General features: G+C 39.8%; 2 protein-coding genes across 3 annotated transcripts; one reads left to right on the top strand and one right to left on the bottom strand.

Moving 5' to 3' along the window:
- Window positions 1-576: 576 nt before the first annotated feature.
- LOC131774571 (protein mono-ADP-ribosyltransferase PARP14) lies at window positions 577-17,572 on the bottom strand. 2 transcript variants are annotated; one of them, XR_010716813.1, is made up of 12 exons: window positions 17,371-17,572; window positions 15,249-15,367; window positions 12,025-12,301; window positions 11,241-11,525; window positions 10,687-10,926; window positions 10,251-10,490; window positions 7,557-9,841; window positions 7,112-7,336; window positions 4,410-5,955; window positions 3,828-4,145; window positions 2,636-3,107; window positions 577-1,704 (listed from the first exon to the last, which is right to left on the bottom strand). XR_010716813.1 is itself a non-coding variant. In XM_059090621.2 (11 exons), the coding sequence occupies exons 1-11, from the start codon at window positions 17,528-17,530 to the stop codon at window positions 2,821-2,823; spliced, it is 5,982 nt and encodes a 1,993-aa protein (XP_058946604.2). In that variant the 5' UTR covers window positions 17,531-17,572; the 3' UTR covers window positions 2,135-2,820. The 2 variants fall into 2 exon arrangements, 1 of the variants encoding a protein (XP_058946604.2); XM_059090621.2 differs by lacking the exon at window positions 577-1,704 and having other exon boundaries at window positions 2,135-3,107.
- A 258-nt stretch (window positions 17,573-17,830) lies between these two features.
- On the top strand, window positions 17,831-21,918 carry LOC131774561 (uncharacterized). Its single transcript, XM_059090609.2, has 3 exons — window positions 17,831-18,262; window positions 18,797-18,891; window positions 19,753-21,918. The coding sequence occupies exons 1-3, from the start codon at window positions 18,058-18,060 to the stop codon at window positions 21,406-21,408; spliced, it is 1,956 nt and encodes a 651-aa protein (XP_058946592.2). The 5' UTR covers window positions 17,831-18,057; the 3' UTR covers window positions 21,409-21,918.
- The last annotated feature ends 2,473 nt before the right edge of the window (window positions 21,919-24,391 follow it).

The raw sequence follows: 24,391 nt of genomic DNA, 5'->3' as shown, positions 1-24,391 counted from the left end.
GGAGCACTATATCGCTGATCCTGGTGGAATATTATTAGTTGGTGATTTTAATATACATGTTGACACCTGTTCTTCCCAACACTCAACTGAATTTCTTCAATTGTTGGATTCTTTCAATCTTACTCAACATACACATGGCTCAACGCATAAAGATCGACACACCTTAGATCTTGTGATTACAAGATCTGATGATAGTATTGTTTCAAATTTAACAATTGGTTCTCCTTTTGTCATCTCTGATCATGCTGCTGTTCACTTCCAGCTCTCGCTTAATAAGCCGCCGCTCGACAAGAAGATTATTTCATTCAGAAAGCTTCGATCTATTGATTTTGATAATTTCTGTGCTGATGTTATGAATTCGAGCCTTCCTGATCTTTTTGCCTCGTCATCGTCATCCTTGGATTATTTGATTGATCAATATAACAGAGTCCTTACTACCATACTTGAGACTCATGCTCCACTGCAAAAAAAGTTAGTTACTTTGCGTCCCGCTGCACCTTGGTATTCTGAGGAGATAAATAATTTAAAGAGATCCCGTAGAAAACTTGAACGACGCTGGCGAATGACAAAACTTCCTTCTGATCGTAAGTTGTTTATTGAGGGATGTGATGCTGTCAACAACTTAATTCGTGATTCCAAGAAGAATTATTTCGCATCATTAATCAATGAGAATCAGTCAAATTATAAACAGCTTTTTAAGATAATTGATAAACTACTACAAAGGAAAACAGATATTCAATATCCCCCCTGCAAATCGCCCACTGATCTTGCTAACAAGTTTATTAAGTACTTCACTACAAAGATAGATAGAATACGGGGTCATATAACGACTGCTGCTTTCCCTCATCGAGATACAGTTGCTGTTGTTGACAACGCCTGTCCATATTCTTTTGATATTTTCAAAATGGTAACAGCGGATGAAGTTCATACATGTATCATGAATCTGGCTGCTAAGTCATGTGCTCTTGATCCTCTTCCTGGTTATGTTACAAGAAATGCACTTAGTGTTCTGTTGCCTTTCATTTCCAAAATCATAAATATCTCATTGGAATCTGGTCAGATGCCTTCGCAACTCAAGGTTGCAATGTTACGCCCGCTCCTTAAGAAATCTTCTTTGGATCATACTCAATTCTGCAATTATCGTCCGGTATCGAATCTTTCATTTATTAGCAAAGCAATTGAAAAATTGGTAGCTAATCAACTTATCTCCTACATTAACGATTATGAGTTAAATGAGACATTCCAGTCGGCGTACAAGAAATATCACAGTGCTGAAACTGCACTTATTCGTGTTCACAATGATATTCTTTCTGCCATTGATAATCGTCGAATCGTAATTTTGCTGTTGTTAGACCTTTCCGCTGCCTTCGATACAGTCGATCATACCATCCTCCTCTCTCGTTTACGTGTACGGTTTGGGATAGCTGGGAAGCCTCTATTATGGTTGCAATCTTATTTATCGAATCGCACGCAATATGTCTCCGTTGATGGTGGTACTTCGACGAAACATGACCTTAAATGTGGAGTGCCACAAGGATCTGTCTTGGGACCCATTTTGTATTTGCTTTATACTTCACCGCTTTCAGATATCGTAAAGAAATTTAACCTGAGCTATCATTTTTATGCTGACGACTCACAGCTTTACTTGTCTTTCCAACCAACCGTACTGGGTGATAGGGATCTAGCGGTTTCTAGCATCGAGAGCTGTGTGGATGAAATCAGTCATTGGATGATGGTTAATCGTCTTAAATTAAATAAAGACAAAACTGAATTATTGGTAATTTCCGCTAAACATCTTCCAAGACCACTCCTTCACGAAATTTCAGTTGCTGGTGAGACTATTACTTCCGTGCAAAAGGCGAGGAATATCGGCACTATGTTCGACAGCCATTTTTGCTTTAAGGATCATATTACTGACATTTGTAAATCTTCATTTTATCATTTGCGAAATATTAGCTATATCAGGAAATATCTTTCAGCGACCACTACTGAATTGCTGGTTCATATGTTTGTATCTTCGAAGCTGGATTACTGTAATTCCCTTTTGTATGGCCTACCAGCCTACGCTATAAAAAGACTACAACACGTCCAGAATGCCGCGGCGCGCCTCGTCACACTTACAAAAAAACATGATCACATTACGCCTGTTCTTTTCAATCTTCATTGGCTTCCCGTTAACCAACGTATTATTTTTAAGATTTTACTTATAACCTACAAGGCACTTAACAACCTGGCACCGTCGTACATTTGTGATCTGCTTACATCTTACACCCCATCGCGTCAACTACGCTCATCATTCAAGCACCTTCTGGTTTCTCCATCCTATAACTTGAAAACATATGGCGCAAGATCCTTTTCTGTAGCAGCACCATCATTATGGAATGCTTTGCCAAGTGAAATTAGAAATGCTCAGTCTGTGTCTGTTTTTAAACGTAGATTAAAAACTTTACTCTTTAGAAAAGCCTTTTATAATTAATATTAGCTGTCTTAAGTGTTAATGTTTAAGTTTTTTTTTCTTGTAGGCGCCTTTGAACAGTAGGATACTGGCGCGGTATAAATCTTTTATTATTATTATTATTATTATTATTGAAAGAAATTGTTGCAAATCTAATTGGATTAAACAAGTATAAGCTACCTCTCCTCTCTCTTTGTGCATCAAAATTTGGTTTTACTGCCCTCGGAATTGCCGTTATTACCATCTTTTTAATGGCCTCAGTCATCCTCTTTTTCTACACCTTTCCAAAAAAGTTATCATGACAAGCAAAAAAAATTAACAAAAATGCAAAAGAAGGCGAAGTAGTGCCAAGTAGTGCCAGTCCGTTACTGGAAAGTTATCAGGTACTCGGGATAACATTGCGGGTCGTGAAATACGACGAAGATCTCTGGGTTGGGCATTTGATCCACGACGCTGTCATATGTATCTGTTGGGTCATTGCCTGTTTTGGATGGAGGGACAATGATGTCTTTCTTACCCACTGTGTAATCACCAACCAGCACTCTTGCGACGTACATGTGTCGAAGGCCCGTTGGACCTGGTGGTGAATACTGAGAACGTGCGGAATACTCTGCCTCCTTGGCAAAATAAACGCCTTTTCCATATAGGGTGTCTGAAAATACATGGTACATTCTGTTTGATGATAACATTTTACTTGTAAGGGAGGGGAAAAGTCAGTTAAATTTAATCCAGTTCTTTATTTTGATTCAAGAACAATTCCCTTTTAGTTTTACTGACCAAGTATGCGCTTCGAAGCACAATGTCAGTAAGGAAATAAACAGAGTGTTATGCCTCCATACCATTATATGTTATTGTGATTTCTCTCTATTTATATATGTAAATTTTTACTCAAAAGGGAAGCAAAATCAGGTTGCCAAAATATTTTCATAAGACCCTAATTCCATTCCCTTTTTTGCCCCGGATATTTAAGTTTTATTCATCCGTATTTGTGAAATATTGTATTAGGTGAATTTTTCTCCAATGTTTCAAGCGGCTATTAAGTATGTTTCTATCGACTGACGGCCTATCCCGACGCTGCAATAGGCGTGATCTAGCCAAGAAGCCCTTTCAAAGACAGGTCTGACTTTTTTTTACTTTTTTTGACTGTTACTGCACGACATACTCATCGTTACCATGCAGTACACATGTGATAAAATTCTCGAAACTTCCTCTGCTCGTAGTTAGATACAGACCTGGATTAAATTTCCGTTTGTCGAATTTAACAGAAACTGTTAAATGCATTGTTTCTTGTCAAATTCATCCGGATTTCTGTCTACGGGTTTTCAGTCTAGCAAGTCACCTTCACTCACGAAGTGTACCATTGTCAACTTACTTTTTTGCCAGCTATAACTTCTGTTAAAGCCTTTGTGAGTAATTGCTTGACAGTTATTCTCCGCGGTTCCATGAAATAACAGCATTTCGTTGCTTCCACGGGCACCAGACTCGTCCATCTTTTGTTGCTGAACAGCGTAAATTCCAAAGAAAGCTTCATTTTGAATTCTTTCTATTTTGACAATTTGTTTTGAGCAGGTTGCATTGAACAGATCAGTGACCTTCTTGTACTCCTGTGCATGCGAATCAGGTTTTATCTCGACAATATGCACCTTCTTATCTTGCGGCTGAGGATCCCAATAATCCGGAACGTGAAGGCCTATTAGTAAAATAAATCAAAAGAAAACAGGTTAGAATAACTGAATATAAAACATTCTTGACATCAGTAACTGGAATGAGTTAATTTTCGCGAATGAGTGGGCAGATTGGTGGGCTACTTTACCTTTCAGTTACGATTAATCTCGTTTTTATTGAGCTTTGTCGACAAACAAGCGTAATTAATGTTGAATAATATACAATTCCAGAACGCCTATAGCCCGAAATTCTACTGGCTCGGTTGAACAACATACATTTAATAACTCACCTCCACCTGGGTTAACCCTCTTGATATCTGTGCTGTGACCATTTGGGCCCGTCTCTGTCATGGCGAGGAACGATATTTCGTAAGGCTCATCGTGCTCTTTGACGGTGAGTGTTTTCTTGTTATCCTGGTAGGCGAGCTCGATTTTAGTGTTGAGATCACTATCGTAATTTAGAAACTTATCGCCATGCTTATACTTCCACTGGACATTCTTAGAGAGCATCTCAGCTCGAAAGCGATCATGTTCGTCTTTCTTTATTTTATCGAGAAGATCGTGGATATCTGAAACTACTTTGAGAACATCTTCTAGCTGCCCACAGCACTCAATGCGATCCAACTCTTTTTCCACGACGGCTCTAACGCTGTATCGTAATTCAAGAGTGTGAATTTTTGTCAAATGTTCTTTCGTTAAACTCCTGATTACTTCATTCGTGATAACCTGTTGACCAGAATTCTCAGACATCAGATCGTTAACTGCAGTAGAGGCTTGCTGAAGATCACTCTCATTGCCAGCATAAATATCAAGATTTAACTTTGTTTCATCAACAGTTTGAACATCAGGCGTCGCAGAGCTTGCCTCGTTCCCACCGATTCCTATGAGGCCGACCATTGTCCTTAACCCAGAAGCGACTCTATGAAGAATACCTGCTTCTGCTGGGGGGTTTTGGCCTGAGGCTTCAAACAGCACTGAACGGATGTCTTTGATCATGCTTTTCTGGAAAATTGTCATCTTGACAAGTTGTACGTGTTCCGGTCCTTGGTTAGCGAAATCGCGGACTGCGGACAGAATTGAATAAGTACAGGACTTTGCTGATATGTCAAGGACCCCAGTCCCAACAGCCGGAAATGAAATGGAAGTGACTCTTCTGTCTTCGGCCTCTCGCAGGCACTTCAATACGGAGGCCTTTATACTTTTAGCAGTAATAGGTTCAACTGGGATAATATGAAAGAGGAAATCTGCTTTTAAGCGTCCTGCTGTTGTAGCAACAACGGAGCCCGGTGTTTGGGGTTCGTGTTCAGCGCACTCGTCACTGATGGAGGAGCCCCCCTTTCTAAGAATAGCTGCTCCCGCTCCATGACCAACTGAGAGATCTAAGGAAGTATTATTGATAACAGCAATGGCTTCTGTCGAATCTTTTGTGATATCACCATGTTGCACTTGAAAAGAGAGTAACCCGATGGTTGTTTCTAGGTGGTCTGGACCTCGCTCAGTAACCGGAGAGAATGAAGCATTGCCAGTTGCTGATGTGCTGGTGACGTTGACTTGTGAGGCATTACCCATACTGCCAGCATTCTTCAGCCACTTCTTTAACTCTCTATCAAACGCCTGAATGGTCGGGGTGTCTTTGTCGTACAACACAAATCGTATGTCTTTCAGTTTAGTTGTAGGGTTCCTTTTACTGAATGACACTACTTCGTCGAAATAGATTTTTGCAACCTGATCTCGAGGAAAGCTAAGTGTCCCAGTACCAATAGCAGCAAAAGCAATCGATTTGGCCTTCATTCTGTCTCCTTCTTTTAAACACTTCTTCATAAGGTCTATAAGAGTCTAAAATATTTTAAAGAAGCAACTATTACGACAATTTTCTAATAAAGCAGTTTTGAAATGAAACAAACTTTTAAAACAGCGATAGCAAGGACGTAACATTAAAAAATGTAAAGTCCTACAAGTTGAACTAATGGCAATAAGTGATCTCTAAATGTTGTCTACCAGGAATGCCTCGAGTTAACCTATATTCAATCAAACTTCACAATCAAAGCCACCTGCTAGAAGCTTTTATTGGGGTTTTGCGAGAAAATCATGTTTTAGTCTCAAACAAGAGGCTACACGGAGCGTATGCTCAGGCAGAATTTGCGGTTCAGAGGGAACGGATTGAAAGCCATGCGGGTTTTTTTTAGCAAAATCGCTGTTGAGTACTTTTCATTGTATTAACATGGAATGTGTGAAGATTAAGTCTTTGGAACTAGTTGATGCCATGACAAATTGGAAATACGAGAATCGCTAGAAGAAATGCAGGGACTAACGTAAGTACCGCGGCAAAGTCAACAGAAAAGGAATAGTTCATTTTGTAACTGAGCTTGAGTCACGGAAAAATCCAGAAGAATAGTAGCCATCAAACTCCGCAGAGTAATAAACGCATGCCTCGGGCGTTCTGCAAAACCAGTACTGAATAGAATCGTACGTTTATCAAAATTTTTGGTTTCAAAATTCATCAAATTTTAACGCAGCGATTCAAATCTTTCTCTGCCTCCACGAGCTAAATTACCCTAATTTCCATTTCTATGTCAAGTTTCGCCTTACAGTCGCTCAATAAATATTTGCATTTAAACGTGATGATCTTTGTTTACAACATTTTCTCCCACAAATCTCTGAAGTTTTCTGCCTCGGAGCGATATACCACAGAAGGCATTTTATGGAACGCAAGTTTTTCGACTAATTGAAATTAAAGATATGTGGCAGTGACTTTCTAAAGTTTTTAGTCAGAAAAGTGTGGTTTTTTCATCCGCCAAAGTAATATAATCTACCGATCGATCCCATCGCCAATGTTTACATGGGTAATTGAATTATCTCTTATTAACTAAAATCTGTCAAAACCGCGAAGCTGACTTCGCTTTGACGAATTTGACTAAAATTCGCCAATATTCGGTATTGCGTCCTTTCTGGACATAAGTGGAAACAAGTGGCCTATTCAGCGAGGAGTTACCTGTCTTCCTTTACCATTGCCCCAGGGAGAACATATGGCAAAGATGACAGCCTGACATTTCAAACCTCCGGTCTGATGTAGCACAGCAATGTTTCCTTCAGGCACAGCGTTCTTCTTATCACATTCGTCTTGCAAACATTGACCAGCATTTTTGCTGAGCGCCATCGCACAAGGATTCTGGTCAAGTTTGAGATTTCCTGCCGCTGTTCCAACCAAGATTTCAGCCTGGAGGATAGAGACGGGTGAAAGTATTTCAAAATAGGATAATAAGAATATTCAAAATAGTCTAAAAGACAATGGCCATTTCACAGCAAGCTAATGACTTAAAACAAAAACACGACAAGACCAGCAGGAAAGTCATCATAGCTCCTTAATCTTTAAGAGAGGTTCAGAACGCTATAGTGACCTCTGTTACCAAATTCAACTTACTAGTAAATCGCCTTACCTGTTCTTTAGCGAGATCTTCATTCTTTACGGTGATTTGAATCCCCTCCTGTGTTGCAAAGGAGTTCGGAGCTCCTCTGGATCGTTGCGAAATGTCTCTAACTTGGAGTGTAGGGTTTGCTGGACCAGATGCATCCCTACTAATGAAATTATTCTCCGTGGAAAATCTTTTCCCCATCTCGTCTGAGAAAGCAGTGACCGTAGGTGTGTCTTTGTTAACAAGATGAATCTCTGATAAATGGCAAGACGGATTCTCCCGACAAAATTCTACGACAGCATCCAGTATGACTTTAGCACATAGATCACGTGGTACGCCAAACACGCCGGAACTTACCGCTGGAATAGCTATTGACTTCAGACTTGCGGCTTCCATCAGGCTATTCTTAATGGCCTGCTTAAGAACGCGTTCCTGTCTTGTTTCGGTGCCATCTATTCGAAGTGTGTCTGCTGTGAAATCCCATTTAGGCCCAACTGTGTGGATGATCTTACTACATGGTAACCGTCCTGCAGGGGTAACTAGTGTCCGCCCCTCTAAAAGACGGCCTTGATCTGCAACGAACTGATCGCAGTGACGCTGGATATCGCTTCCACCCTCCTTCACTATGTCTCTGGCCAAACCTCCAACATGCTGTAAATTTTCATTGGCTGCGTTAACTATAGCATCGACGGGGTGTTTTGTGATGTCGTTCTTAAAGACATAAATCTTTTTTTTTTCTCTCGTGAGGAAGCTACAAATGAACTCGGGGGATGATCCTTGAAATTCTCTCTTCTCCTCTTCGTCTGAGATCAGCAAGGCTTCGTTTTCGTTTCTTTCTCTTGGAACGATGATACAACTGTTGGTGTCCTCAATTGATTTTAGAGACTTAGGTCCTTTACCCTGCAAGAAGAATTTCTTCATCCCTGGCCTGTCAATCGGGATGGAGGCCTTCGTAATAGTTTTGGTTAGCTCAAGAATTCTTGGTAAGCACCTCTCTAGTCCTTCTTCAGTACCAGATACCTCTATGCCTTTACAGTCTGCAGCTATTCGCATGTCCACGGAGCAAGTGACTAAGTCTTTCTTAATCTCGTCAAGTTTAGAACTTAACCTTTCGAAGACGAACCTCGTTGAACCATTTTCTAAGACGACGGTGTCACTCAGAATAGTGTTTTTTTTAAGAAAGTCGACGATTTGATCGTAGCATTCTTTAACATCTTCTGCGATTCCGCTAACCCAAACAGTGCTAGAGGAGATGTCAACGACAATTTCAACTTTAGAATTCGATATTATTCGCGAGTGGAAACTTTTCCAAATACGGCTGCTAAGTACTTGAGCATTTTTGTCGGTTAAACGGATGCTGTTTTCTTGAATAGCAGCTAGCAAAGTTTTTTCTGCTTCTTGTGTGTTATACGCGTCAACACCAATGATCTTGATCTCGTTAGAGCTGTTGCTTTGGCCGCATTCAAAAATTGCTTGTATGTTTTTTTTCTTGAAAAGATCTTGAAGGTAGCTCGACACCGAGGGCTTTTTTAAAACAGTTATGATGTTTGGTGCGAGCTCAATGGACTTATCAATCATCTTTGAAATTAAGATAAAGACTTTAGCCTGCACATCCTTAAGGAGAACTCTGGGACCCTCAAAGAACAACATCTCCCCGTCCGCATCAAAAGAGATTTTTAAATACTGGTGCTCACTTTGGAGACTTTGACAGATACCAGACATTTCCAGTAATCTCAATCGAACTCTCGGAATGCCACCTTCAGTCACTTTTCCTATTGACTTCATAAGCTCGGTATCTTGTTCAACAGCATGGATAAACTCTTCCATTTTCCTTTCCTCCTCAACTACTTCTTGAACCCTTCCAATGATACGCGCTACTCGGTTTTGTTCACTGAAAGTTATTAGATCGGCGGATGTTTCTGTAGAAGGATGGGCTTTCCTCCAGCGCTCTGACACTTCATCGGCTAATTCAGCAGGAATGCCAATTTCAGCTTTCTTAAAACCTTGCAAGAAGCTTAGCAGGCGTCCTGATCTTTCTTTCCATAGCTGTTTGGGGACGGTTCCCTTTTCTGAGTTGGAAATTACGACAGCTTGCTTGTCAGGATCCATGCTGATGCCGACCTTGTTTTCCTCCGTCAGAATTAATAAATCATGATCGTGGTTAATCTTGATGTGTTCAAAGACCTCAGCATCATATGGTTCTTCTATCTTATTCGTAGCCGAGCTTTCGAGAAAAGGAAGATATGACCTCACTTTCAGGTTCTTATCGTCGAGTTTGTGAACCACTTTGCCGATTACACTCTGAACGGCTGTGAAGAAATAAGGAACATAGTAAGAGTGAACAAATTTGATTTCGCAATTCTCATAATTACGAGGCGCTAGTCCATCACAGACACTTTGATTTGTTTATTGACCAGACAGTTATCTAATTTGGGAACGTTATAAAAGGGGCATCGTCTGAGGTATTGTCTGCATTTGTCAACGATAATGCTCTTCTATGAAAAGACCCATAATCCTCAAGACCGTTTGAAATGCATAAAGTTTATCTCTCTCTGTCTGGTTGTAGCATTCCTTTTATAACAAAGATTTTATAAGAACAAGATGGCAATCTGTGGCCTGATTGAGCATGTTGAGATGATGAGTAACAAAGCTGCTTTTTCAATGAAAAGTTTCTCCTAGCATTAAGGAAGCGAAATGAGAAATGAAAAAGGATATTACCTGATGCTTTCTCAAAATGAACAACGGCACTACTTTTCGTGATACGCTCCACATGGCTGACGATGTCTCCACCGCTACGTCTGTTGCTTTCAAAATAGAGTAGTATGGTGTCCTTGGAAGTACTCTCATCAAGTCCTTCGACTAAAATGGAGGAACAAACAGGAATGCGTTCCAAACGAAGTTTGCTTCCTTCAGGACCTTTACTGTCGCCGTGCACCTCACTGAAAAGTGATTCGAAATCTGGAACGAGATTAATTTTGTGAGTTAAGAAAAAATCAGTGGTAATAAAAGCTACAGGAATGTTTGTGAAACTGCTGATGTAGTTATTAGCTTAGTTTTAGCTTTCGGAGACGCGGCTACTTTACCTCGCTGATATGATGGGGAATTGTTGTAGAATAGTTAGGGGAAAGGCTCTAACAAGTAACGTTCGTCGTACCTGGTTCGGCTTCAAATATTGCCACTGCATTGTTATTGCAACCTATAATGACTTCTTTAACCTCTACGCCGCTGTATTTTTCCAGGTAAAAAAGTAGACAGTCTTCAGTAATCTTTTCGTTTAGGCCGCGGACCTGCACTCGAATTGGGTCCAATGGTACTTTTTTCTTTGGTGGTTCTTTCTTCACTGAGATGGCCTTTCCATTGATAGAATGTGATTGGTGAAGAAGCTTTTGTAAATCTGTTGTGATGCAACGAGAACAGGAGAACTCAACACGGTATAAACGATGAAAACAACAATAGCAACAACAATTGTAATAATACTAGTCCAGTTAAGGGATCGACCAAAACAAATGTAGCCTATTTAGGGGGTTGGCTGACCTTGAGTCATGGACTGTTATGCTGTAATCTGTCATGGTTAACGACTGAGTTTATTTTAAAAGCGCTTTTGGCAATGAACTTCCGTTCTACTTGTGCGATTTTAAAATTTTTCATTGCAATTGGGTTTTCCTGACCATTAAATACCAACAAGGATGCTACATTTGGGTGACGCACCTTTCACCTCCTGAAAAGTTATCCTAGCGTCTCCGTCTTCGGCAAAGAAAATATCAGAAATGACTCCTCCTCCAGATCTCCTTGAATTTTCAAAGTAATACCGAACGGAATCATGAGTGATAGACGATGATATACCGCTGACAATTATTGCGATGGAACCGTCTGACATAGTGTTGTTGTCCTCATAGTTATTTGCTAACTCATCTTCCCTCTCTTCGACAAGAGACACGTCAAGACGAAGGCCAGACACAGTGTGAGGGGAGTTATCCACGATTCTTTGAGCATCTGAAAAAATGTTGTAAACTCAAAAATGAATGCCTACTATAAGGGAAACGTAGTCATTTCCTCTCGAGATGTCATCGATGAGCACGCTGCGACTGTTTGTGTTGTTATCTCTTTAACCTTTATTTTTTCAGCTATTTGAATAACATAATGCACCAATCTTTTGCCTTATCACTTCCCAATAAACTGATCGAGACGTCGAGGAATAAACATAGCGTCGAAAAAAGTCTAAAAAGGAAGAAACACACCTTTTTAGGTGAATTGACAGAAAGAAGAGGATTAAAGAACAAAAAATGAACGAATAAAACTATGTAAATGAAAAAAAAGTAAATAATGAATAATTAAGCAGGTCAAGTGCTTCAGCAGTGTCATGCCTTAGAATTACCGCAAACGATTAAACTTGAACACCAGTAATTGTACAAGAAACGAATCAGCACGACTGCTTAGACATTTGCTGATGGAAATGCTGGCAATAAAGTAGGGATAAAACAGTTCTATATACCTTCAGAATTTTTAAAAGTGATCAAGCAAATTTGAAGATCAGGTTTCATGTCGATAGAAGAGATTGGACCACCTTTAGATCGCCTTGTACTCTCGAAGTAGAGGGCCAAGAGATCTCTTGATGTGCCAGGCAATAGACCTTTTACATGGACTGTGCACTGCTTCGGCACGGAAGGTTTATTAGGATGTCCTTGCTGTTCTCTTTCGAATTGCTGGGAAGCTGGTAAGTCCTGGAGACCTTTCTTACTTCGATGTCTGGCTTGGTATTCTTTAAATTGCTATAAAAAATAACATGTACTTGTAAGGTGTGCTCAGTGTAATACCCTAGTGGTGGAAAGATATTGCACTTGCGGTCCATTTATTCGATAGCAGATAACCCTCGAGTTGAAGTTTTAGTGTTCGGTATCACAAGAGACTTTAAGTACAGGTCCATTTTTCGGAATACCGTCTAAATGCCTCGGCTAATACACTGAAACAGATACAAGGTGCTTCGAATGTCTCTTTGTGCCTTTTTCTGCTGAGAAATTGCTAAATGCAGCTCGTGAGTCATCCGCCATAAACGCTTCGATTTTGATCATATGAAAGTAAATATGGCGGATAGTACTTCGAGTGAAAGCAATTCTATTTCGGTGTATGATTATTCGGATTTTGAGGCCACGATGGAAGGCGAACATAATGAAAGGGTTTATAAATCTGTTGGTGAAATCAGGCCCTGGCAATTTGAACCGCCAGGACGAACGTAACCTAAAATAGAGCGCGAGAGTCAGAGGAGGATCCATAGCCCGTGCGCCGCGGCCGCCTCAATCAAGAAAGCGAGAATGGTGACTGCATTTACAATTATAAATAAAGTATCTGAAAATCAGTCGCTTATTAAATGTAGGAGCGATCAAGTAAAGAAAACTAAATGTGCAGACTCTTGAATATCGTGGGAGCGAAGTGTTTTTATGCTACACGCACGCACCTCCCGAAGCTAAGGTTTCACTGACTGAAAATATAAACATACACGCTTGTGGAGGTGAATTGGATGGATTATACAAGTTCATACGCGATTGAATCGGTTTTAAGTTTTCCTTTGTTGAGTTTTACGAACGATTGAAGATTTCTCGGCTTTTACTTTAAAACGATGTAGCAAAACTTGAAATAGCATTCGTTCATGTAGAATTGTAAATAAAGTAAAGTAGCCTAAATTTTGAGTTATCTCTCACGTTTGTGACAGTTAGAGAGCTGATAACTGTTACTTTTGGTGAAAGCAATCAAACAAGTTGTGCTCTCCATTTCTTCTATTCAGCATCGTCAAAAAAATTGCTACTTTACTAATTTTTTTTATTACAAGGTTCAGTGTGGAAACTGCCAATCAATGTAGAGGGTGGAAGAAAACATCTTTTACCAAGAAGTGGATGTGGTTAAAAATAAAAGTTTGGAGGATGTTACAGTGGACAGTTGCAGGCAGAAGCCAGATGTATTGTCCAGCATCTAGAGTTTGAGGGAACTGATGAAGGCTGACTCCGTCTGCATTTGATTTGTTACAAAACATCACTACACAGCGCTTCCCTGCTTTTCGCTTTCTTTGTTTTAGATCCTGTTGTTTTTTGTCCTTATTGTAAATGTCAACGCGGCTTAGAGTAGGACAGTTTTGGATAACTTGAGCGTGAATATATATATGTACATTTTTTTTTTAAGTTGAGGTAGTAATTTGAGAAACATTACGTGCTTGTTATTTTCGTAGCACGAGTTTGTCGCGGACTCGGTTGCTTTTTTTTACCAAAGCACTGTGTTTTAAACGGTGGTTACAAGGTAGTCCCATGACTTGCGCTTTAATGGTTTCCTCTCTTAGGCTGTCGGCTTGTTTTATTTACGATAAACGAGCGCGAGTAATTTACTGTTCACTCAGCTGACATTGATACATTTTTGAAACCAGTAACCCTTCGGACAGGATTGATTTCATCATGTTTCCGGTCGCAAATGAGAAACAACGCTTAAGTGTGGCGCTCATAATTATAACAAGGCAGTTCTTGTAACATCTGTTTACAGCATGTTTGTGTTAAAATACACTTCCATTGGAAGTTAATTAAACTTAGGCACACGAATGTGCTATATATGCTGCTCAATGTTAGTTGTAACCATTCCTGAACAACTCTCAGTTAGAGACGAAACGCATCGAAAGAAATAAACAAAAAGTTACAACAGTAAGAAGTCTTCCTTTGTGCTGCTCACTAGTCTCCATTAAATAAAACTGAAAAATGATAAATCTTGCTCATTTCCGGGCCGAAACCAGATGACGATCTCCCATAATACGTGACAATACTTAGCGTTTAGTCACACTAACTCCTGAACCGATGGGCCTGAGGTCACAGTGATATATATCGGACAAAATCTAAAGACAAATACTTTTCGGCTTGGAATTAAAAAATATTTCTTTAAGTATAGGACTCGATAATAGCTAGGAGGAAAAATTGTGGGAACATATATATTTTAACAGCTGTTTGGAATGGCGTGCAAACTACCTATGGCTCTGAATACAGACATGCGATCCGTCACGTTTCGATTGTTCAACCTTCGTTATTTTATTTCTCACTTCGTATTTCGTAGTCTCTAAATGGTGACCTATATCAGAATCGAACAAATCTTACTTTTTTTGCCGCTCGTAAATTTCGGCAGCAGCTGAACAGCCGGGACGAATATGTTACTTCCAGGTCTAAGGTCTTGACATGACACTTTTCAATGTCTTACACACGTGTGACGTATCACATCACGTGACCTGAATCGAACCGTTTTCAAAATGGCCGTCGATTAAGCGTCAAATAATTTGTAGGAAACTTGATTTTGCACAATATATCGTTAATTTGCTCACTTTGGATTCTTTAACCTAAGAGGAATATATTGGGAGAAAATAGAAAGGAGAAAAATTTGGCGTCAGTTACTCTTTAAGCATTTTTGGTACCGCAACCTAATCTAATTTGTCGACAATGCCTTAAGGAATAATTTTCACCCACAACCTCAAGCGCCCACACAAGCCTAACCCCTAGGCTGTAGTGAGTGACACATTGTTTGTCGCCTCAGAATGTTATTTCACTTCTTAGCACTTATTTGAGGTGCCGAAGAGTTTATTTTCGAAATAAGCTCCGAAAGAACTGTAAATCATTTTATTTCAGCAACAGTGAGCTTTTGAAATGGATAGAGAAAATATGTGTTCATCATTCTAACAAGTCCTCTTAGAATACTTACTCCATCATGTCGTTCCTGTTCGTACTCATAATCTTCATCTTCCAAGTCTGGATGGAACCTCACCTGAAGTTGACAATTCTGGAGGCGATGGCTTCTTCGGCGTACAACCCGCCCGGCGGCTACCGAAAAGAAATCAACATAAACATCATCATAAAAAAGGCGAATCAATATGCAGCAGCAACAAAAACTTGCAAGAATTGCTCACCTTACATGCCTTATCATTGTTATACTGTTATCAATTTCATTTTTCACAAAAGTTTTGTTTAATTTCTTTATTTAAAGGAGCTCTAATGTTTATAGTGCATTATAGTTCCCTCCCAAACAATTCCAGTAGTTTTTACAGCACCCATCATGAAAAATGATAAATAAAGAAGATCCAGAGTGAAACACTTTTTCAGCGATAGTTTCCCATGTTTTCAAAAAAGATAAATGCACGCTGTAAATACATACTGGTGAAACACATGTATTTCCAACATGCACGGGACTTATTTGCCGGTTACGTTACCTGCCTGTAGGAAGTAACACAAACTTCAGCTTAACCTCTCTGCTTAATAATATAAAAAACAGTCCACATATGTAAAGGAAGCGATTTGAAGACATGAGATCCTGGAAATAGGAATCATGCATGGAATTTTTCATGTTCACATTAAAACCAGTTGATCAAAATATAAAATAATTAGTGAAATTTTAATGAGGCGTATCATTTCAAATGACACGCCTCATTTAAAACTTAGTAATGAGACTATAAATTAGCTAGATTGTATGCCTCTAGCATATTTTTGTTTTTAATGACGAAAAGGCAAGGATTACTGAAGGGTCGAACTATAGGAGAACAGACTCATAGCTTCTAAAAGTGAATGGACAATAATCAAAAGATGCTTTCAAGAATTATCTGTTGATATCACTGCTAACAATAGAACTGAGCTCGAGGTTCTTAGCGCAATAGTCACGAGTTTTGATGGACAATTACTGAGCCAACAGTGATCAGTATAAGATGTGGCATGTTCCTCAAGTTCGTCCGACTTGTCTCCAGACCAGACGCGCTAAGAACGTTTTGACCTTCCTTCTCCCTTCCTTCACCTCTTTCATTTTATGAGCATTTATCGTGATGCTTTTTATCGTGCCGCATCATTTGATAAAGGTTATGCAATGAAAATTCGATGATCACATTTGTTATAAGTTTTAGGCAATGAATTGGCCATCTTGCCAATTTATCCCAGCACAAATATGGCTAGTTTCTATCTATTACAACGCTCTTGCAAAGGAAGCTTTATTGTTGACCGAGGAATTGACAATAATATCGAAATGGGTATCATTTCATAGCTCTAACAATATTCAAAAAGGAAAGGCGATATGAATATTTTCTTAGAGCAATCATGCAATAGCCCTCAGGCACTTCTACACTAGAAGAGAAAAATTTATTTCTCCTGCTCCTTTTCAAGTTGCTACAGACTGGTGAGTTTTGACATTTTCAACCAAAAAGAAATTTTAAAACAAGAAAATGCAACCCAAATGAAGCTTGATTGTAAATTTCAGGTGAATGAATTAGTTATGCATGCCTGAGAGTTCGCCGGGTCTAAATTTTTGTAGCACACACTTCAATTTGTTTTATCCCTTTTTAGTAACAGCATTTAGGCCGACCTAGTAGATACTACTACTATTGTTTCGAAGATCGCTCAGAATGAAAAGTGAGGTAATCAAACGCAGGGAAAAATCCCTTCACTACACAGCGTGGTGCGTGAGTAATAGCCAAACAGTCCATGTGCGACGACAACTTTCGCTTTCAATTTTCGATTTCCGTTCACCACAAGGATGATGATTCAGTAAAACTGCGTTAGTAGTTTTCATTTTTCCAAAAACTTTTAATTTTCGGCCTTAATTGCACTCCAGCATACGAATTTCGCAATGGGTGTTTTTCAGCTTAGTGATGCCTGACGACTCGCAAACTGCCGAAATATCCGTAGCGAACTACAGAACAACAAACCTTTATATCGACTCTTTCTTATCCATACTCTATTAAATGTGAAATTCTTTGATGCGAAATTAAAAACAATTATGCTTTAAATATTAAAAGCAACGAGCACGCAGAAAAACTCAAAGCCAATGAAAGAATATTACATACCTCTAGCTTCTTCGAAAGTGATGTATGCTCTTCCGCGGTCAATTTCGATGCTGTCTACGTCACCCCCTCCAGAATCTCTCTCAGACTGGAAGTAGATCATAAGCTCTACTTCTTTCGTTCCATTCGGGAAGCCAGTGACCAAAATTTGCTTTTTGTCCATTCCAAATCCTCAGAGAACGACGCACTTCAAGAAATTGCGTGTTATAATTATTGTCCTCGTTATTTCCTAGTAGAAAGCCGGAAATGCAAAGTACTCAGTTTTTTAAGCTCTGATTGGTTGACATGCCCTTCGTTGGTTTCTTATTGGATGGTAACAAGTCTTTTGTTTCTGAGAAATGCTGTCATTACTGGATTGAAATTCCGAGAAAACCGGGGTTAAGAAAGTGATAGGAAATTAAAAGGTTCGTATTTTCTCCTCTCAAATGAGTATGGTATATCGGGCGGTACAATTTTAATGCGGCTATAAGGAAATTTGAGCTTTCGTTTTCAAGAATCACCGGTTTTGACTCGACACGTTTCGGAAGGGGAATCCCCGAACCCTAAAATTATTTATTCAACGCGGTGTCGCTCTCCCGAGACCCTTTCTTTAATAACCGTCTCGCGTTTTTCCTTGCGGCCAGCTTGGGCAGTTAATTTATTGAAGCATCCTTGTTGCAAGGGCATATTTTGCCGAGGATACGACACTTAATGGCTTCTAATCAATCTCATCTAGAGGAAATGAGCCCAGACGACATTCCTAAAAGCATCATGGTGTCAGATATTACTCCAGGAACCAAAGAAGAAGCCATTGTTATTCACTTTCAGCAGCGTAAACATGGCGGCGGTGATGTGATGTCGGTGAAATTCGCCCAAGATAGAGACCGGGCATTGATCACATTTGAAGAAAAGGAAAGTAAGTGCTCTATAGCTACATAATTTCGCTTTAAACTTTTAAAAATGTTACATTTTCATAGATGTAGGCTATGTACTCGCTATATTCGGCATTTCACGATAGGATATGATTTGTGTTTGACTTCTAAAGTGCACTCTCTTTGAATCAGATGGCGTTCATGTCCATTTCCTGGTTCATTAGTTCGTTATTTTTGTGTTTAACCGAAATCTGTTCAAAGGTGTCCGGTTACTTTTCACCATCGAACCTCAATTTTGAAAGGTGCTTATAATCTCTTACGGCTGTTCAAGTTTTCTGACGAGTAAACAAACGAGAATAAAAAATTGGCGATGAGAAACAAAGAAGCAGGAAAATGAGAGCAATAAACAGTTTAAAACCGGTCAAGTCCGATGAAATATTTTATCATAAACCGATGATTTAATCTACTAATCACCGAGTGTATGTCACTACGTTTACTTACGACAGTTAGTCTCAGATTATGGTAATTTTCAACATTCAAGGAGCATGATCGATAGTTTTATTTCTCACTATATATAGCTGTGGAAACAGTTTTAAAGGAAGAACACAAGATTGAAGGTGTGGTGGTTAAGGTTGATCGGCTACCATGCAAAAGGAAAGTGATCAATGACGAGGTATGATAAATTTTCGATTTTCTCGGTATCACTACATCGGGCATGGTTGTTGATCATTGTCGACTGTCACGCAACGATTTGCGTGACGATACAGATGTTTTCGTGGAAAACATATGCGTACGGGTCAACAAGAGATACAGCTAAACTTGTATTAAGGGTAATGGCGTGGTGACCATTTAAAAATAGCTTCCAAAAGGGTATTAAACAGAAACGATAAAAAACGTCATTTATGCCATGATTGACCACTAAATATACAAAACTCGCTCAATACTATCGATATCGGGAGATAGATGTGAATTAAATTTTCTCGAAAGATTATTCTTGGTATTATTTGAGTGGTCCCGCCTTAAGTGACCGTTCAATACTGGTGGAGGATAATACAAACTGGTCGCCGTGACTCAGCTAAGGGTAACCACGACCGCTTAATAACGGTGTAAAGGTGTTTTTATGGGGTTAAAATGTGGAGACTAAGAAGACTGACCGCTTAATACAGGGTGACTGTTAATACCGTGCCGCTAAATATACGTTCGATTGAAGTAAGGTAGACAGTTGGTAGACGCTCTCGCTACCCTCATGATAAATCCCGAGCAAGGTTGGTTGTCATCTGACGTGATCTGAGGTTGTTGAGTTGACTTCTTGGTTTCTCTGAGTAGGAAGCTTTATTTTAGAAGGCGTGTGTGAAGAAGATCTTTTTTTAGCGAGTTCCATCCTCACACTTTTTGCATTCTTAGAGCGAGCGAAGACAAACGGCTAGCACGAGAAGTGAGACATACGCGAGGAGAGGAGCGGTTTTCGATAGGTTAATACTTAACATACTCTATGTTATGCTCAACTATTTACCCACGATATTATTGTCTTCAGATATTTTGTCAGGTTACAGCAAAATTTGATCCCGTCTGGTTGGGCATTCCAACGAAAGGGGCGAAACAGATTTTGGAGAAAATATTGGTGGCCATAGATGTGTCCGTTCGGAGCGATGACCAAACGTTTTTTATATCAGGCACCTTGAAACAAGTTAATGATTGCCACCTCCAAATGAAAAGGTTCTTAAACGAACACCAAGAAGTTTTTGCACAACTAGACAATCTTCGCTTGGCGGCCAAAGACCCTTTTGAAGCCATAGAAATCGAAAATGGAGGATCAGGAAAGGTGGTCTCAAAGGCTGGAAGCTCTGAAGTTATCATGGTCGATGGTAGTCCCGAAACGAAGGTCATCCCTATCAACGAAGTCAACAGCGCCGATCAGGAAGGACGTGTATATCCCACAATAGAGGCACGATGGTTTCAAGTAGATCCATATGCCTTCCGTTTTATGGAGAAGTTTTTTAAAGAGCAATTAAACGAAATCAATGGAAAATTTCTTGTGGAAATTACCGCTTCGGATGACGGTACTCGAGTTATACTTCAGGCGAAGCAGAACTGTGATCCTACAAGCTACAACACTGCGTGCAGTGAGGTTTCAGACCTTATTAAAACTGTCACCCAGGGTATGGTTACCAATGAGCTGGACATAAAAGGTGCAGACGAGGATTCAGCTAAAGTCTTAATGGAATACATTGGAACTAAGTACCCGGTGATCATTGACCGACCCCAAGAACACGGTCCGTTTTTTGTGTATGGTGATGCTGCATCTGTAGGAGAAGCCAGGCGAACTGTAAAAGGAGGAATGAGTCAACAGGAAAGTTATGATACTGGCCTTGGTACTCAAGAAATGGCAATAGCAGCAGCAGAAATGATTTCTTTTGAAACCTCTAGTTATCGATCAGAAAATGGTGTGTGTATCTCCCTTCGTTATGGAGACATCACCGCCGAGGAAGTAGATGCAATCGTGAACCCTGCGAACGAATTTTTGGCCCACGCAGCTGGCCTTGCAAAGCTGATCGTCCAAAGAGGTGGGCTTGAAATCCAGAGGGAATCTGACACGTTGAGGCGAAAACGCGGCTATCAAGCGTTACACATTGGAGACGCTGTGCATACAGTCGCTGGAAATCTTCCCTGTAAGTTCGTCATTCATGCCGTCGGTCCCGAGTGGGTTAAACACTCACATACAGAAAATATGAAACTTCTAAAGAGAGCGTGCCTCCAGAGTCTTAAACTGGCGTCTAAACTCGGTTTATCATCCATCGCCATACCAGCGATAAGCTCCGGTATCTTTGGTGCACCTATTGATGTGTGTGCCTTTGCCATGTTAAACGCAGTGGAGGAGTATCTTAGGATGCCGACGGTTACGAAGAAAGAAAATGCAAAGAAAAAAGGACCAAAAGAAAGTAATCAGAAACACAAACAAACAGATAAAAAGAAAAAGTCGACCAAGCCGCCGACAGACACGCCAAGCAAAACTACAGATGAAGAAAAGGAGCGAGCAAACCCAAAAGCCGTTCTAAACGATATTCGTATTGTCCTCATTGACGCCGACTCAATGGATATCTTCCAGAAACAGTTCATCGAAAAATTCGGTGATGTCATTAGCGATGACTTTGATTATGTCGATGATGAACATGATGATGATGAAGTTTAGCGCGAGAAAATCACCATTCCAATCTTAAACTAAACTGCTGTGACACAACGTTCTTGATGAACATTTTTCTTTTCTCGCTAAATGAGATGACTGAAAATCACAATGTCGCTGCAAACACTATCTTATCGTCATCAAGCACTGGCTAGTACCGAGTTAAGACAGTGTTTTCCTAAGCAACAGTCTTTCATTCTATCATTGGCATGGGCCGTTTGACTGAAGGGCAAGGGATAAAGGCGATTTTTGTGACTTAATCGGTCATTAGAAGCTCCATTGACTGATGATCACTAAACATATTCCTCATACTAAGCTCGCAAGTGATCATGATTGTATATACTTTATTCAAGCCACTCTATTATATTTGTAATATATTTTACCACCCTTATGGTTCACTTTAAGTCATGGAAAATTTAAGTTGTTCGTTACAACTAGCGCGGTTTGATAGACCAATGTACTGACTCTTAGTTTATTTAGACGATTTAGTTAACTTTGAAAAGTGGAAGCAAACTCAAACTTAGATCTGCTTTGTATCATGTTATTCTTAGGTGCAGTTGCGCAAGTGGAGCCAGTCGACCAATCGCATGCAGGATACCACCGTACATACTCATACCCTACTGTTTAGAAACTAACAGTAGGCCTTTTTCAACATGATTCCTGATCGCTATTGCGTTGTCCCGTTACACAGAGTGTGAATGCTATTTTCAAGGTGCAAATGCGTGTGGGTGAAAGCCCCTTTACAGCGTTAAGATACTCACCTTTTGTCGAATGACGAAAAATAGTCAGAGATACCAAGATAAGGTTTAATTGGCCACATAACTTACTTTATTGACAACATGACTTTCTGATAATCTTTTTATTATATTTCAATAGAAACAACCGGAGTTCGATCGAAAGATCTGCTTTCCCCTACCACCCACTCTGCGAATAACTCAATGCTTCCTGATAAGAAATGAGAAATTTTACCCATCCCTGAACAGTCCATTACCTCTAATTACTATTTATATCAAACAAAGACTACGATGTTTGGGCGACACATTTTATTGACTAGTAGAAAGAGGCGCTAGCGCTAGAGATCATTAAACTGAACCTCTAGGGAGGTGTAGGCGGGAAATCGTTGACTCGCTCGAAACTGGCTGTGCGACAGAGCTATCCGAAACCCGATACACTGAAACAGCTAAGACTAACTGGTCAGGGGCGTGTTTACTACGGTAATTACCTATCATCACCCAGGGTGATCATTGTACAATTCTTTTTCTATTTATTCAGATACACGTCTTGACATTTCAAATTTCTGATAAGGAAATTTAAACAACGCTTTCACTTTGCCCTAACCAATCTTACTTCATTTGCTGGTCGAAATATCATTTCCTTTCACCTGTTGAGCGGCTACCGTATCCGCCGTTTTTGTATTTGTCCTCCTAAGACAAAAACCAAAAAGGAAAGAAAAGAGATGACGGTTATAGATAGTATCGACGGTAGACTTCGTGTTCTCTTATATCCGTTGAATGTAAAAAGAAGCAAGAAGAAAAGTTAAATGCAGAATGAATTAGGGCTGGTTTTAATTTAGGTCAGCGGTCAAAGCTAACCTTAGTGACGCGCTATTACCCTTTTCTCTAAAATAAAAATAACGCATCCAAGAAAACGGATATGACGTTTGATCTAGAAGTTTACGCCGTGAATACATAAATCCTTATCAAAAGGGAAAATGGCCAACGCCACTCGAGGGGTATAGAGTAGCGGCTGAATTCTCACATGACCAGATAGTCACCATTCCACCCTCGGAAGACGACCCCTCATCAGAAGAATGAACAATAATAATAACGAATATGTAAACAGGATAGCCCCTATCATCAAAGGGATCCTGTTTAATTAATGAAAATTTGAACAGAATAAAAACCAAAAAAAAAGATAAAAAATGACTTAGGCTAACACCAACCTGCAGTAAGTACGCTATACAAAATACAATTCATAAAGAGATTTCCTTAATAGTACCCTATTGCTAATCTTCCTGCTATTTAAATGGAAAGAGTTGAAAAAAAACTCTCTTTTCAAACAATTTTTCTGAGCAAAGTCAAGTTTCAATTTCGGGAGAACAACGCTGGCTCCACATGGGGCATTGTTCCTCGTAAAAAAATTGTGGGTTAAATCTTGAAGGGACTCAGTGCAGACATTGCCTTTTAGGAAATCAAAAACAAATAGACAAGCCTTTTTCTTTAAAATATTTCCATCTATGGGTAGTTGGAGTTCCTAGTATAAAAACTTTGCGTTGTGGTAGAATAGGGTAATTTAGTATTATCAACTGACTTGATAACGTAAATTGGCCATCGTAAAGAATTTCAATGCTGACTTTTCGAGTCGAAACATTAGCTTACGATGGCCAATTTACGTTATCAACTTAGTTGATAATGCCAAATTACCCTGTTATACCCTCCCACCGACGCAGCAACACAGTTTCTTTGTTAGAAAAGTTACCTACTAGGTAACTGCTCTAACAGATTGCAGCTATTTATTGAAGCTTTTTTCCTTCATGACTATTGCAGCTCTTTCTCTTCATGTCTCAGTAAAACATGAAGAGAAAAAGCTGCAACACTCGATTCTCGAACTTGAGGACGACTCAGAGCTGGTGAAGTCTGCAGTTAAGGAGGTCAAAACAAGCTATTCGAATTTCAAACTGATTTTATCAGAGACTTCATTACCGCATGAAAACCAGAGAATATTCCCCAATGCTGGAATTGTTCTCGAGAGCTCAGAGGTTCAACTCCTGGCTTAGCTCTGTTTGCATTCTGCCGGTTGCTTTTTTTACCGTAACGTCTTTATGGTTTTTAAACGAGCACTGTTTTCCCTGGGGTGAATTTCCAGCAAGCGTACTCCTGAAGCTATTTTGATAGAATTGAAGCCCAAGGCAAGACTTTGACAACCCAAGTATGTCACAGTTTGAGGATATTATACGTCGAACAAGTCGAAGCTTCAACATCCCCCCCAGGCA

Source organism: Pocillopora verrucosa, chromosome 3 (genome assembly GCF_036669915.1).
Source record: "Pocillopora verrucosa isolate sample1 chromosome 3, ASM3666991v2, whole genome shotgun sequence".
Classification (NCBI taxonomy): domain Eukaryota; kingdom Metazoa; phylum Cnidaria; class Anthozoa; order Scleractinia; family Pocilloporidae; genus Pocillopora; species Pocillopora verrucosa.
The sequence above is the reverse complement of the archived record's forward strand: the minus strand, read 5'-3'. Positions and strand labels throughout refer to the sequence as shown.

Bases quoted from the DNA above. Each gene is read 5' to 3' on its own strand.
- LOC131774571 (XM_059090621.2), bottom strand. From the start codon at position 17,530: ATGGACAAAAAGCAAATTTTGGTCACTGGCTTCCCGAATGGAACGAAA. The intron at 10,927-11,240 runs GTGCGTCACCCA...GCATCACAACAG, and splicing joins AACTTTTCAGGAGGTGAAAG to ATTTACAAAAGCTTCTTCAC. The intron at 9,842-10,250 runs GTAATATCCTTT...ATTTCTTCACAG, and splicing joins TCATTTTGAGAAAGCATCAG to CCGTTCAGAGTGTAATCGGC.
- LOC131774561 (XM_059090609.2), top strand. From the start codon at position 18,058: ATGGCTTCTAATCAATCTCATCTAGAGGAAATGAGCCCAGACGACATT. The intron at 18,263-18,796 runs GTAAGTGCTCTA...CACTATATATAG, and splicing joins CACATTTGAAGAAAAGGAAA to CTGTGGAAACAGTTTTAAAG. The intron at 18,892-19,752 runs GTATGATAAATT...TATTGTCTTCAG, and splicing joins GGAAAGTGATCAATGACGAG to ATATTTTGTCAGGTTACAGC.